This window comes from Alligator mississippiensis, chromosome 10, assembly GCF_030867095.1.
Source record: "Alligator mississippiensis isolate rAllMis1 chromosome 10, rAllMis1, whole genome shotgun sequence".
Lineage (NCBI taxonomy): Eukaryota > Metazoa > Chordata > Crocodylia > Alligatoridae > Alligator > Alligator mississippiensis.
The window spans coordinates 23,297,099-23,313,393 of NC_081833.1; the positions used below are offsets into that span (position 1 = coordinate 23,297,099).

The 16,295-nt window shown below is 43.1% G+C and overlaps 1 protein-coding gene across 3 annotated transcripts in view; it reads left to right on the forward strand.

The window, feature by feature from the left end:
- Positions 1-978: 978 nt before the first annotated feature.
- The window catches only part of TESC (tescalcin), a 33,217-nt gene continuing 17,900 nt past the window's right edge, over positions 979-16,295 (forward strand). For 2 of the 3 annotated variants that reach the window (XM_006266406.4, XM_019493765.2), the window contains exon 1: positions 979-1,303. In XM_006266406.4, coding sequence (XP_006266468.1) covers positions 1,246-1,303 — 58 coding nt within the window. In that variant the 5' untranslated portion in view covers positions 979-1,245. The remainder of the gene's footprint in view (positions 1,304-16,295) is intronic. The other variant, XM_059713561.1, reaches the window with a different exon arrangement.

A 16,295-nucleotide genomic window follows, 5' to 3' on the forward strand; every position in this document is an offset into this window, starting at 1 on the left:
TAATGGGAAGAAGTCTTAGAGAAGTCCTACAACCCCAGAGGTGGGCCTGTGATTTTAGATGGCTTTATCTGTCCCTACTGTATGGTAGCTTATTTGTGTGGCTTCAAAGTGCAGTTTCCTAATGCCTTGAGTGCTAAGGACATCAGTGGAGAATTTGGCTTTGTCTCATTGCATTATAAATCATGCTCTGCAAAATACAAAGAGCCTGACTCCCACAAGGACACTTCACACTGCACACATGGTCCCATTACTAAGCAAAATGAGGTAAAGAAAGAGACCTTAATGTAACTAGAACTGGACTCCATTTCTTCTCTCTTGCATTTCTTTAGTCTGGGGCTTGAATTGGGTCTACTTCTGGTGACTGTGCTTCAGCCTAGTTGGATTTTTTTCCTTATACTTAAGAACAAAAGCCCCCATTTAAAGATTAAAATGGAGTCTCTAGCAATTATAATTGTAAAGATAATTGAACGCATGAACAGTGTGTAAACCAACGTAAAGTTAACTTCTTGAGTCTGCAGGCAGCTTAAAACAAGATCTCTGAGTGTGGAGTTAGATGTCTTCTGCTCCTCTCCTTGTTTGCTACCATTGTTAAGATTCAGAGTTAGCTTAACTCCATCTGTCACTGTAAAGTACCCTGACATTGGTATTGATTATATGCAAATCTTGGCGATATTGCCATTCTTCATGGCATGTTTTCTAAGGAGATTCCTGTATCTCCTACCTTACTGAAAGGGACAAATGCAGAGCATGTTCTTTCCTTGTTACTTTTGCTGTGGCTGGAAGTGTGAGGGAAGAATAAGACACATGGCTGTTCTATATTCTCAAGCAACATTGTGTATTAATGGGAACAGAAGATCACTGCTGTCCTAAATCCAGTGGATCTGAAGACACGGCGGGTTCTTGGACCCTGAGGAAGCCTACATGGCTCTCCCTCCTCCTCTCTAGCACAGTATTATAATTAGTGGCTCTTGCTTCCTCAAGATTCAAACTGATGAACTGTACAGCAGTCCCCCTGGCACTGCTGAGTCGGCTTCTTAAAACACTCCCTTAAGCAGGTCTGCTATCTTGCTTCCTCCCTCTCTATGTTCAGTATTGGTCTTGGTAAAACAACTTTCCTCATTCCCTCTGACAGTCGCTACCTGCAGCATCCTGACTACCTGCAACATCCGTCACAACCCTGGCCCCTAGTTTGGGCTTCAGGGAAATTTCCCAAGCTGTTTCAGTTCAGTGCTTTATACTAAGGGGATGGGTTCCTCTCACTCCATGTCAGAGGAGATTCAAGAACTTGCTGAGAAGACTGGCTGTGAGTATTATTTCATGCTTAGTTCCTTTGTTGCCACTGTCTTATTTTTAATAATTGCAAATGGTTTATGGAAGATCTGACAGGCTATCTTTCTTTTTTTTAATGCATCTCCGACTACTGTTTCTGCAAACATTGCACTGAGCACAGAGCTTGTGATAAATGTGGCTTAATTGCAAAAATGATTTTGGGCTTGAGGGTTGCTTTATCTTGTTGCAGTTTATAGCAGCTTGCAAAACCTAAGCAAGTGATGACAACTAGATGACAGTACTTGGTTGGGAAGGAAGGTTGTGAAAGTTAACTTAAAATATAGTCTGCTCAGTTTTCACTGACAATTCAGCCCTTGGATGAGACTGACTGGAGTTCTGAGAGCCTTGCTAGTAGCTGACTATGATGCATGGATTTGCAAGGAGTCCTGAGAACTGAGAAACTGAATATGCAAACCTGTAGTTTTGTATAACAGATGGGTGACCTTGAGACAATCATAAAACCATCTTTTGCCTCAGCATCCCCCTTTGTTTATTGGAGATAACACCAAATACTTACAGTAAAAGGAATATAAGTTATCTTGCACTGCAGATCTAGGAGTCTGTACAATGCAAAGACATCCCCTGTACCATAACTGATTTCTTACCCTTGTAATCTACCAGCATCCCTAATAAGTATGAGTTTTTAAGCTACAACTGGTTGTAAGAGATGTTGAAGTTTACTAAGTTGGCTCAATGTATGAAGTGTAAATGCATGATCCACTTGAATTTGTGTACATTTTACATGAGCATATTTTTCAGTTTAGGCTACTGCAGTTATGGATCAATCAGAGGTTTCCATTTATATCTTACAATTGGGAGTGATTTTAAATGTATACCACATGCTTGCCAAAACCTGATCCTAAACCTAAGATCTAGACAACCTCAATGCAAGAAGTTCATAATCCTTTCTCTAGTTCAGCCTCTTCTTCCAAAGCTGGAGAGTGTTTGAACCTGGAGTTTCATTTTGAACCTTGCTATAAAAATACAAGTTGTAAAATATATGCATCTGCACCTATGTTTCAGATCCTGAATACCAGAACACTGAGTTCTGGGGTCTTTATGAAAAGAAAATGTGTATGTGTGTGTAGTGCATAGATGCACACAAACATGTATTTTTGGGCATAGGCTAAGATAATAGAGTTTTTTAAGATTTGGATTCTTTTGGGTTTTATGTGCAATTCTGAACTTTTAAAGGCAAGATTTTTGCCTCATTCACAGCATAAACCTTATTGGAATTAAATATTTTATATCTTTTATAGAAATGCTCTTAATTAGAACAGGTGGCAAACAAGCATGTAACCTGCATGTTCTAACATGTAACTAGGAAATAATCAAATGCATACAAGGGACCAGGTTGGATGATAAATTAATTTTACTCCTAAAAGATTATATTCGCCACTGGTCTGAAGAGCCACAATGCCATGGAAGTCGCTTGAGTTAATATTCTTTTGTTTATAACTAAAGAACGAATGTATTCAGGGTACATAATCTGACATGGCCTCTTGTTTTCTCTATCCCCGATGATACAAGGGTTGACATAATGTCATAGTCATCCTCCTGGATTAAATATCCTGAACAGCCTGAAAAACAGCTGTTAAAACTAAACACTCTGAGCAAAAAGTATGAGGAACTTTTCATCACCAAAGCCTTTTAACAGTATTAAGCATGTCTTTTTTTTTTCTTCCCTAGTTGCATTGGCATTATTCTACTGAAACCATAGACTGGTTTTACCCTGTGCACTTCTAAGCTGTTGTTTTACCAGATGGAGCATGTCCAGGAAATGAACTTCCCCAGCACAGAGGGGAAGTGCTTGGGACTGGGGCTCTGTGGTATGCTCCCCCTCCCCTGACCCCCCCAAACTGTGTAATGTTCTTCTGCTTCAAGGATTTCTTACTAACCTGTCTGAAGCTCTGTTAGCTTAGAGTTTAGATTTATAGGACCTCATGCAAGATACAGCCTGGCATAATTTCTGTGGGAAGCCAGGTGACAGTTATATCAGCTGACTTCTGGGATTGAGAGAAACTGCTGCTTGTCACTTGGCTTCATGTTGAAACCATAAATTGCATGCAGTTTCAACACACAAACCGGGTTTCAGCTTATACAAACCGTATTCAAGTGAGTTGAGCATGTTGAAAACAATTAAAGGAATCTAAAGTAAAACTTGCCATGTAAAATGGGGTGTCTCTGAATTGCCTCCCTTCCCCCCCCCCAAAAAATGTTTACCTGGCATTGCTCCCTGGTTCCCATCCCACAAGCCTCAGCTGATGAGTTTCCCCTGAGAGAGAGATTTCATGTTTGAGCTGTTGCAGTGGAGGTCCCACAGGGACGTTCCAGTGCCAGCACAAGAGCATTTAAAAAAACAACCAGCGAGTTGATGTTCTGTTGTTAATCGTAATTTTCTCTCTGGGGATGAAACCTGCTTCACTCCCTTTGTTATACACTTGTATCCTAAAGGCACCAGCAAGTGTTGAGCACATGTAGGCAGGTCTTACAAAAAAAACCTGATTGCAAACAGCAGGTTGGCTTCTGTATATATAGGTCTGATTCAGACTGCTTTTCATTCTGTTAAAGAGAGCTGGGGAGCATATTCATTTACTTCTGAAACATTCCCCCCACTTCTCCCTTCAACTCATGCGCCAGATGAGTCAGTCAGGTCATAGAATTAGTACAGCCTCACTTTCATATGGATGTTGCAGAAGAACTGGCTAATGTTCAGAAATCAGTCACTTGCCATTTGAAACATTAAGATGATTTGTTGGATCCATTAATCAGCCATTAGTTTTCCAATATTACGTGCTTTGACAAGTCAGAACACGCTTGCAGTGATATCCACCCAGCCTTCAGGAATCTATCACAAAATGAAAAAAGATTAAGTGTCTGACCACACACATGCATATACACACATACCCCTACAAGCACCTCGGATGAGTTTGTTACACAAGTAGAAACCTACACAATATCAAGATTATGAAAGTGCATTTGAGTATAGTGTTCAGATATTGTATTGGGGAGTACAAATGCTGCCACAAACAGTACTTCAGAGTGTCACCAGCAGGGAATGAGTTTGTCATCGAAATCATTTCCCCCTCTTCTAATTTGTTTTATTTACAATGAGTATTTATTTGGATCCAATGATTAAATCAACTCACAGTTTATTCATACTATTTAATTTTGCCAAGTGTTTTTTCATACAAATTGGAGTCCCAGGCTGTTTTGCAAAGTTAATGTGATTGTGGAGTTGAATAATACATGATGGAACCAGAGGGGAAAAATGACATGAAGCAGAGCTTGTTCTTGCCACCTGAGATTTTAAATGAGGAAGATATTAGAAAAGGCTGAGAGAGACAGAGCAGATCTTACAGGTGGAAGGACCTTCAGAAAGGAGGGCTCTTGGTCTGGCTGTGTGCACAGATAGAGGCAAGGCCTGTGCTAAAAGAAGGGAGGAGTGTGGAGAGACTGCACCAGGCTAGGGTTATCTCTGTGTGCTGATTTCTTTATTGTTTTGAGTATGCAGAAGGGTGCTAGGTGCTTCACAGGAATGCATGAAGATACTACCTACCCCAAGGAACTTCAGCTTGCAACCTCTTGCTGCAGATTGCAGCAAGGCAGGGACGTATATAGAGAAAAGAGAGAGGCAGTGCATCCCGGTGGGTAGGACACTGGACTAGCACTTTGGGACACACAGTACTAGTCCAACTTGCAAATTGACTTGTGGCCTTGGGCAAGTTGCATCTCATCTCTTTGCTTCTGTTCGTCTTGTCTCTGTAAAGCAGAGCAGGGAACTTCTCATCCTGTGTGCCTGTACAGCAGCCACGCACTATGGAGATGTGATCTCAGTTCCAGCCTCCACAGGCTACCATAAAACAAATAATGATGGCAAGTGCCAATCTTTGTGTTAAGAACCTAATGCCAGGCTGGGTCAAGGTGCTCTTGCCCTCCATGATCATGTGAGGGCTGACGTGTGCACAGTGGATCTCATGCTGTTATCAAAGCCTGCTGTCAGTTATAGTAAGTGGCTTTGGCTTGCCTCTGAGGACAAAAGTTCCCAGCCACATTCCAGTGAGAAGCTATATTGGGAATACTGAGCCCATTCTACTGTGAGTCTAAACATGCTTATTATGGTTGACTTTAAGTATTCTAATATAGTACTGGGTTATAATGATGAGCTAATTTGGAAGCATTTGAAACATCTCTGCTTGCAGACAGGTAGGTAGATTACCCTCGGAGATGACTCCCCTTCTTTTTCTATTAGATTAACATTTGAGCCAAAGAGGCTGGAGCCTCTGGTTTTTCTCACTGTCGGAGCATGGGTCTAATTCGCATCTCAGTTCCACCCAATTGAGAAGGGACAAGAACATATTTCATGTTAAAATGAAAACCGAAGAAGGTCAAAGCAAATTAATGGGGAGGGAGAAGTCTCTGAATTTAATCCTTCTTTGATAATGCTCTGGGCAGAACATTAAACTGTACTTAATGCTGGAGACACGGGACTAATATTGCATGATGGAGGTTTTATAATGGTTAGTCGGCACTTCTTGGTGTCCTTGAGTATGCCATGTGATGTCTCCTGAAATTGCTACAAATAAGAACCCTAAAACATTAGTTTCAGGCCAGTCTGGCAGATCATTGGGAGCTCATTTCACTGTCTCACTGAGTTCACTTCACCCAAATTCTCCAAGGGCCACCTTATGCTCCCATTTAGATGCCAAAGCTCCCATGGATTGCAAAAGAAGCAAATATTAGGGTCACTGTGCAAGCAGAATGCTGAATTCCAGACGTTGATTGAGGGGGCTCTTTCCTTTTATCTTGAGTGACTTTCCTCTAACCCCATTCTTCAGGATGATGTTTGGAGCAGCACTAAGTCTAATGGAAATGGACCCCAGCTATCCTCAGCCACATAGCATGCTGTCAAACACCTGGATTTATTGGCAGTCAATATAGCCAGGCCTTAAAGTGTTGGCTACAAATGTCCAACTCAGGATCCTTAAAATTCTGGTTTATTAGGCAGATTGAAGCACCGTAATGAAGTTAAATCATAAACCTTGGGGCTGGTCCACGCACGCACGCACGCTACAAGAGTCAGGTATACCTATCCCACAGGTGCTGGAGTCTGCCATCGATGGCCAGTCAAGGCTTCTTCCAGCATGGTGTTATCCTCCAGAATGGGGTCGCCGGCTGGTCCTTCTGGCTGGACAGGTCGGGTGCTGGTCAAGTTGGAGATTAAGAGGGCGCCGCTGAGGGTCACTTTTCACTACTTTTTATCTGTCCTTGGCAGACTTTGGTGACTCCCCAGTTTTCAGGTTTGCCCAATCCAGGGGTCGTTGACCCTCGTGGGACTTCTCCCTCGGTGGCTACTGGATGGCATGTGTCAGCCCCAGGGGTTGTCTGCAAGTACGTGCAGGTTTGGGAGTCGGTTGATGAATTTTGAATAGGGCTCTGGGAGCAGTCGATCTGGAGATATTCAGCCCAAAAGTTGGTCCCCAGCATTAATTAACTCAGACCAGGGCTTCTAGCCCTTGAACAGTGAAGTTTAGAGAATTCCCAGTTGCTATATTGTCTTCTATTGATTTCTTCCCTTGGTTGATCTGCGGTTTTCCTAGGTGTTAATTGCTGCCTGCTACCATGTTACACATTCAATCACTGATTCACTGGCTCTTTCAGGGGCCCGCCTGATACAGGGAAGTGGCAGTTTGATTCCTGCCCTTGTTAACATTGTTACAATGTATAACTTACTTCTGAAATGAAACATATTTAGTTGAAAGGTGAGGAGTATAAAATATAAGCTACAAAAGTAATGCCATGGCACACAAATAGATAAAAATACCAAAATACACTGGGAGATACAAAATGCGCGCACACAAATTTTAAAACACAATTCCTTATCTTAAAGTGAAAGAAAGAGGAAGGAAGAAAAGGTAGAAGAGGAAAAACATATCCAAAGAGGGGAGAATAAATGCAGGCAAGAGGAAAAGGGGGCTTTCTGCTACAGAAGCAGCATGTCCATGCAGAGCCTCATGTTTGTTTAATCTCTTCTCAGTGATTCAGGGTCATGGAAGGTAGGAAACGCATGGAGAAATGGGTAAAGCCTTGAAGGCTCCCAAATTCAATGGGTTCTTAATATAAATATTTCACTTGCAAACAGATAACTGCAGGGCAAAGCAGAGAGAAGATATGGAGGTACTAGCCCTTCACTCCTTACCCTCAGACAGAAGTTGGTCAGAGGCTCAGGTCAGCATATGACATATGAAATGTTTCAATTCCAGGGCCCGTGGAGGGCTGATGCTCTAGTCTGAACTGACAGCACACTCCATTCTCAGATGGGTCCCATGCTGAATTAACCCTTCATTAGAAAGAAATGACTGCAGGATTTCCCTACATAGAGTGGCTGGAAGGATAGAGGGGAGAAAAGATTAAATAAATGGCAACATAAAGGTGGATGTGACAACTGTCAGGAAGTACTGGAGGAGTCTGAATGCCAAAGTGATTCTTGGGGTGTCAATTTAAAGGCCATTTGAAGATGCAGACCTGCGAGCATTTCCTTGTGCCCATGTCTGTCAGGGAGTCTCTAAAGGAGACTTGCCATGTCACTGGAGCCATCTGCAACTGGGCTATGTTGGGCCCTAGTAAAAAATACTCTAGGAAACCATCCTGCTGTGATTGGGGGTAGAACTTGATGACTTGGCAAATTGCTGACTTCAGTGAACTTGTGTGTGGTGCTGATAGTGTCCCTGGAATATGGCAGGCTTACCTAATCCTTCCCTCCCACAAAGCAGAGATCTGGACCAAAGAAGAAGCACTCATTAATTACACATCTGAGCAAAAGTGGAAAACTTGCCTTTGGGTCCATATTCTTATCTTAATAAAATCATAAGGAGCTGTGTCACAGGAATTAGCAGGACAGAACTCAAGCTCTTAAATGACAAATATAAGCTGTAATTATGTACAAACACTCTCATTAAAAGCAAAAACCTAGTCATTGTGCCTGCTTCCCAATTAGGAGAGTAGGCAATTAGCTAATGTGCCTGGCATCTCTATTTCCTTTCCATGAAGAAAAGATTTCAGGTAGGGTTATACCCTGCCATTGGCTGGAGGAGACATCTGATGATTTAAGGAAGACTCAGAGCTGTGTGACTGAAACCATAGCTCAGACAGGCCAAGACTCATGAGACAAAATATCCAACTACCACCTGAGAAGTTTCATGATTCCTCTGCCCAGGTGGGTAGACACAGTAAGTGACTGTTCATTACCAGCTGTCTGGCCTTTGTGAAATGAGTTGATCATTTTAACTCTGTTCCCAGACAAAGGTGCTCATATCACCAAGCTATCTATCTGTCCCAACAGCCCAGTGTTTGCCCTGGTGATGTTTCGGAGATAGACTGTCAGTCATCAGTATCTTCCATCAGCTCTAGTATTCACTTAAGCAAAACCAAAGCTGCCCTGAGCTTTATCTCTCTCCTTCCCATATATGACTTCTCCCTCATATGAATAATGCAAAATTGAAGCTTAGCTCAGCTCCCCTTTCTCCACTCTGTCTATCCAAGTAGACAAAAGGCTTTGGAGAGATGGTACTAGGGAGGGGAAGGGACTGGGGAACTGCTTTATTCATCTGCATTAGAACTCAAGCCCCCAAATTGACTTAACCCCATAGTATCAGATGTCTTATTGCAAGGCCACAGTTTCTCTCTGTGGTATGACAAAGCATCCATCATTGTGGCATATAAGCACCAAGCTATGAAGTCACCATCCTGAATGACCAGTGGATACCCTTCTCCATTATTGTCACACATTTCTCTTTCAACCTGCACCTTATTCTAAAAGAAGACAGAAAGGTCTCTGCTGCAAAGACCCTTGTATTATAAAGGTTATGGAGGGTTATCTAGTGTAAGCTGTTTCAATACTAAGTGCAGTTATTTCAGTTTGAAGCTGCTGGTTTTGACCTATAAGGTCCTAAACAGCCTGGGCCCTACTGACCTAAGGAACCAGAGGTGGTTCAAGCACTCACTTTGAACACCTTCAAGATGCTTTTGGATGTTTATCTTGCTGGGATCCTATGATCCCTGCTGACTTCCTGCCCCTGGGCAGGGGCTGGACTCCATGATCCCTCGGGGTACCTTCCAGCCCGAATGTCTATGAAATATATGAAACTGTCTTCTGCCTTATGCCCCAGTACAATCCCTAAGTCAGGTGAGAGCAACTGGTGGAACAAGGGCCATCAGTACACAAGTCCATTTGGTAAAAATGTGTGGGAGTTGCTCTCACCAGTCGCTCCTCACCTCTGGAATGCCCTCTCTCTCGAGACCTCCCAGAGCTTGAGCCTGGATGTCTTTCAGAAGCACTGCAAGACCCTTCTATTTGGGCAGGCAGTTAGCAACCAAAGCTAGGCCAAGATGTAGTTTAGTGGATCTCAGCTTTATTGTGTTTTATTTTGTTATTTTGGGGTTTCTTTTGCTACCTGCCCTTCTAAGTTCTGATCTCTTAATAGAATACTGCCCCAAGCTTTTGTTGGGAAGGGCAGCATTTAAATTGTATAAATAAATCTGGCTTTGTTTTGGCCTTTAAACAAGGAGTCAAATTTAGCCACTGAAGGGGCTTTGGACCAACAAGCCCAAATGGCCTCTGCAGTGTTTTTGATGGCAGGGAAACCAAATCCATCATAGCCTTGGCACTAGTTTTGATGGAGATGTATATAGCTGCCACTTGCAGAGTAGAACATGCAGACTGACCCTCTATAATGCAGCAAAGCTGTGAGATCAGACTGCAGTGCAAGCAAGGGCCTTTGGCATAATTGTTCTCCTTCACTGTGAACTATCATTACTGCAGAGGCAGAAGCACACAAACATCAGCCAACGAATAATTCCTGTCCCCAAATCCGAAGGACAGGGATGTATTGAAATGTGTTCTTCCCTGTCTCACACTCCTCACCTTGCACAGAAGTGACTTGGTGCAGTTCCACATTCACTATATCATTAAGACCAGAGTAAATTCTGTTTACTTGGGTTTCAAACCTTATAAACTCCATCTAGGCTCTGACTGCCCAGCTATGGTCTCATTTCACCTCCAGAGCTACAGAAGCTCCAGGCCAAAGCAGGTTCCAGCTACACCTATAGAAACCTTTCATATTGGGCCCTTGGTGATGCCTGAAAACCCTCAGTTGGCTAATGGAGGTGTGTGGGTGTCAGTGAGGAGTGCCCCCGCACTCTCGCAATGACTAGTGAGTATAGGTGACATGATAATAATCTACACCATGCTTGAGTGCCAAACCCTGGATAATTTGTACTTGTTTTGGGGGTGGTTTGCATGTGTATGTTGCCAGGCAGGCTGGAGAAGAGGAAGGCTGTAAAAGATAAATTAGAAATCAAATGCACTGGGGCTTGTTCCCATCCCAGCTACAATCCTGATTTCAAAGAACTCAGCTTGGAGCTGGCTTCCTACAACTCTTCACTTAGAAGGCAGCCTCTCTGGGGCAGAGATGTGTTTATGCAGCACCTGGTACAAGGGCCCTTGCTTATCACTCCTACATGCTACTTTAATTCAAATGATAGGGCAAATAGACATAGCACTATTATGTTTCATCCACAATGCACTTGTGTCTGTTTATGTCAGCAAGGAGTCCAGGAAGTTCTCTCCTCTGCAGGTGCAACTTTCTCCCAGAAAATGACCCGGAAAGTAATGCCCTTCAAAGATCATGTCTCAATTTGGGAAGCCACCATCAGTGGCAGAGAGAGCCTCAGTGCAGTGTTGCTAACTTTGTATGTTAGGAAGACAACTTTTATCGTGGTACCATGGGGTAGATGAATCACCTAGAATGCACAGGAGAGCAGATACTGTTGTGAAAGAGAGCTCTTGTCACACGCTATAGGGTAGCCCAAACATCCGACAAGTCTGTACTTGAGGGTGCCTAATGACTCTTAGTGGTCTCTAATAGCAGAGATAATCTTCACTCACCTACTGTCTTCTATCTGTGGTTCCCAAAGAGTTACCTTCCCTACAGCCCTCGGGGAAGTGGATGGTTACTTCCATTTTACACGTGTGAAATGCAAGTTTTAGGGATGTGAAATGACTTCTCCCAGTTCAGCCACAGAGCTGGGAAAAGAGGCAAGGAGTCCTGTTTCTAAGTCCTCCATGCTTATTGCTACTCTGCACCTTGCAGTGCTGTGGGAACCTCTCGATCACTGCAGTGTGTGGAAGAAGAAGAGGGACCATTTCACTGCTAGGTGGGACTTTCCTTTTTCCATTTTCTGTGACTTTTCCCCAAGGTATCCTAGGCTTTGGTTTTTAGCAAAGTTCCAGATGCTTAAGATTTTCTGACCCCTGTGTTGCCATGGTAACAGTGATGTCATCCAATGAAAATGTGAAAGGTCAGTTGTTGATAGCCAAAATTGGAAAGCAAATCATAGAAAAAGTGTTTATGTTTTAAAAAAAAGTAAAGAAAAAGTAAAGCATAGCTTAAACCCAGAGAGAGATTAAAAATGCTGTGGGGATGAACTGGCTGCCAGATCCTAGAGCACTTCAGGGCTTTGAAATGACTCATGTTGAGCGGCTGGAAAAAGATGCAGCAGGATCCTAATCATCTAGAAAGCTTGAGCTACCCCAGAAAATCTGCTTGGCTAACTGGGAATCCATGAGAAGAGAATCAATTGATGTGATGAGATGTTGACATTTTCAGATATTGGGTATTTGGATGTGTAGGAGCTCTGCTTAGAAAATATGTTCTCTCCCCATCATGTTAGATTTAACCACTCAAATACAGGGATGTTGCCAGAATCCATTCCAAACTGGTATTAACATGCAACTGTTCCTGGTGAAAATGAACCATTTTAGTTGCTTGAGCCTTACACCACCATTGTGCACATGAGCAAAAATTAAAAAGAAGAAGAAAGCTTGATGCATTTGGAATGGGAAAAGAAGGATTCAGGCTGGATTTGTGCATCCACCAGGAACAGAGTCACTCAGAGCGTTGGGCAATAGGAGAGTGTGGAGTGGATGGTTGTGCCCACCTGGTTACAAGCTCATGGTAGACCCCCTCCAAGCTGAAAAACCTGGATTGGCTTTCTGTACCCACCCACGTGGTAGCCCCTGAAAGAAGAAGCTGAGCTGTCCCTGAAGTGGACTTCAAGATGGATCCTTGCTCAAGCCTGCTTATTATTCATCTCCTAATGATGAGATCTCTTGCATTGTTACAACCTAATTGAGCTAGTGGCTAACTTTTCTTCAGATCAGCCTTTTCATCAGTGACCATAATCCTATGTGCTATGTTATGTTTTGGTCACCCATGGGGATGGTGTGGATTTGTTCTAGGTGCAATCAGTCACAAAGATGTAATCATAGCATCCTTCCACAGCTGTAAGGGGAGTAAAGTAGTCTCATCCCTCACTGAGCATAGCTAGCCCAAAGATCTCTCTTGCATTTCACAGAGGAAATTGCTTGACGTTACAACCTGGTTCAGCAGTGGGCATAGAGAGAAATGGAAGCTAACACAAAAAATGCAGATAACTTTCCAGTCCATTTATTGAGCCCTGTGAAACACTCAGGCTAATAGATCAATACAGTTCCATTTCAAGGCCATAAAACAAAACTAAAAGAGTAAAGATAGCTTCTTAGGCAAAATAAAAAGAAGAAAAATATTAATACATACCTGTTGTCTTTTTACAGCTATAGTTAATATTCCAGATCTGCCAGGGATGTATTTAATGGGCTCCAGTCCTTACCTGCCCTGCCATAAAAGACTACCATTAGTTAAAGTTTTTTTACATCATAGCGAATGTGATGCAATCTGCTGCATGCTGTATCTTCAATCTCTGTGCATAAGTGGTAAAGAATGCAAATCCTAACTGGCACCTGGACAAGAACTAGTAGTTTGAACAAACAAAGCTGAAGGCAGCCCTCCTTGCTCCATATAATTGCAATTGTCAATATTGGTACTAGGCTGAGAAGTACCCGCCAGCGACTAACTTGAGTATTATTGCTGTGAACAACAATTTCTGAATAAGGTATTGGTGAGAAGGAAGTAACTTCTACCAAGAGATTAAGGAGGTGATCAATCTGCCCTTTGTTCTTGCTACAATTTATTATACATTAAAAGAGGGTTAGTTCCTCTTAAAATGAGAGAGGCATTTAGCTTGGTGATGGACAAGGCCTCCGATTCAGGGATCTGCATTCTGTCCCCAATGATGCCAGCCTTATGGTGCAATGGCTGGCAACTTGCCAAGCTATCTGCTTCTTTCCCATCTCTGAGGCAGGGATCATTCCTGCTTCATAGATGAGCCAGGGGCTTAAACAGGGCTTTGTGATGCTCACTGAGCTGCAGGAGTGCAATGCATTAGGGTGGAGTTTGTTTCCTGGGTTCTGAGTAAGGTGAGGTCTTTATTGCAACTGAAGACTAAACAACTGGAAAACTTCAGAGCTGGTCTCCTTCTGGAAGGAGCAGCTCCCACACGGCTCCTATGTTCAGTCAGTGCAGTCACAATATGTACCGGAAAGTGTTAGCTCCCCTGGTTGAGTTACTGTACTCTAAACACAGGCTTCCTAGGGAGCTGAGTTTTCCTGTGGGGAGATTTAAGATTTGCCACATAAGATTTGAGTTGTGGTTTAACTTAGTTCAGTGTCCTGCATTGACCAATGGCAGATGCTTCCGAATGGGCCTTAATATGCCACGGTAGGGAACAGTTTTCCTGATGCTGGTCGTTGATCATTGTGTGACTTGAGCCAGCACCCTCACAAGTTTCTTGATTTTATCCTAGCTGGCATGACTAGTGACCATATGATTGTAAATGTACATTGAAGCCAAGATTTAAAAAAAAACAAACAGTTATCTACAGTGCCTCATAGGACCATAGGGCTGGAAGGGACCTCATGTGGTCATCTAGTTCAGCCCTCTGCTCAAGGCAGTATCATCCCTGACTTAAACCATCCAAATCACTTGTGTAACCTACTCTTAGAAATGTCGAAGGATGGAGGTTCCACTGCTGCTCTGGGTGGCCTGTTCCAGTGCTTAGCTACCCTCATAGTGAGAAAGTTCTTCCTAATCTCCAATTTAAAATTTCTTTTGCTGCAGTTTGAGGCCATTGCCCCTAGTCTGGACCCTTATGGGCGCAGAGAATAGTCAATCTCTATCCTCTTTATAATCTCCCTTAATTTTGGGGTGCCATTTTCAAGGGTGCTGAGTTCTCAAAGACAGGGTAAGCACTTTCTGAAAACCAAGATCATTTAAAGTGTGCCAGCAGGGTACCCCAATTGCTATAGTTACTTGAAAATCTTGGATCCAGCACTTCCTACATAGTGTGTATTTCATGGAGTGGTGACTTCTCAGGGTAATTATATCTACTGTAAACAGCATGTTCCTTTTATCTCTCTCAAATAAATATATTGCCTTCAGTCTCATAGAGTTCCCTGGTGATTTTGCAGCAATCAGTATGACTGTCTTTTTAATGTTATTTCAAGTCAACCACAATTGACAAGAATTATTTTGTGTTGCTCTTAATGGTGATCCTCCAAATTGGAGAGATGACTGGGAAGGAGAGAGATAACAGGAGACAGTCCTACCAATTAGGGACTAGATTGTCACTCCAGTGCTTTGTATATGAACTCTCTTGCCTATCTATACTGTCAGTGACTAACACCAGCTTTTGCTAATAGGCCACCAAGGCATTAAGAGTTTGAGTGGCTTATATTGCAGGATCAGGTCCTTTAAAATGTCAGTTCCTCAAGGAAAAGTCTCTTACTGTCAACAGCTCTTAACAAATAATTCTTCACATAGGGTTTGTAATGCAGCTGTAGGCAATGTGAAATACCCAGCATTGTCTCTGGTCATTTTTCCTATAAAAGACTAGTTAGCTCATATAATACTTCACTCACTAAAAATAGTTTCCAAGCACTTAGTAGTCAGTCCTCTCAGCCCCTTTGCAGATAAACAGATAATGATAATTACCTAATTTATGGATGGGAAAACAGAAGTGAAGATAGTTTAAAATGGCCACACCCAAGATTATCAAGGGAGCAGGGGCAGTGCAGCAGCAAAAGCTGGAAGTCTCCTGCAATCAATCCTGTGCTCTAGCCAATATCCTGTGCTGTTGGAGTGTGGCATTTGGGGATCTGTCTTTGTACAGTGCGTGGGTTCTGCCAGAGATTGTGGATTTAGTGTATAACTCCAATTTGCAGTATGTAATACATCTGTTGTGGGCTACCAAGGACAGCATTGTATGTCATGCCCTGTCTGGAAGGAGCTACAGAGCAAACAGAAGTCATTGGCATGTAAGGCCTGTGCTTATGTGGGCAGTACACTGGGTATGTCCTGGGCAGAAGGTACCAGAGAAGAGTGGGAAATCTGCTTGAGACAAAAGCTTTCTTAGTAGTAGAGGAGAGAGATGGCACCTGCTGGCAAACAGGCATGATAAAAGCTACACGTTACAATACCTGCCTTCTTCCTGGAAAGACTTACTGACCTAGGTTGGAGGCTCCTGGCAGATCTTATACTTAAGAAGCGATTAACCCATTGCACTAACAAAGTGTAATAACTTTGTGGCTGGTTCCCATTGTACCTTAAATTGAGAGCAGAGCAGAGTGCTCCCCAAACAGCTGACCAGTACACTGAGCCATTGCTGCTTGCTGGTACAGAGGGATCATGATCACAGGCTCCCTCTGCATCCACAATAGGGCGTGTTTGGGGTCCGATCCCCAATCCCACAATCGTGACTCGTATCGTACGGGGATCAGATCAGTCCAATGTGTGTGAAAGAGTTTCTCCCTTGTGGGAACTTTCTCTGAAGGCGCAAAATAAGAAGAAACTTTCCAAACAATAAGATCCTGTGAATAGTTAGCAGCTTGGCAGGGTTGGATGAGCAGAGGAAACAAAATCCAGGACCTTTCCTCAGCCCCCCCTTTCATTGTGGGTGCAGAATTTCAGCAAGTCTCTATGTGCCGCCTCCTTGGGAGGGGCAAGCACAGCCGCAGTCTCATTTGTTTGGGA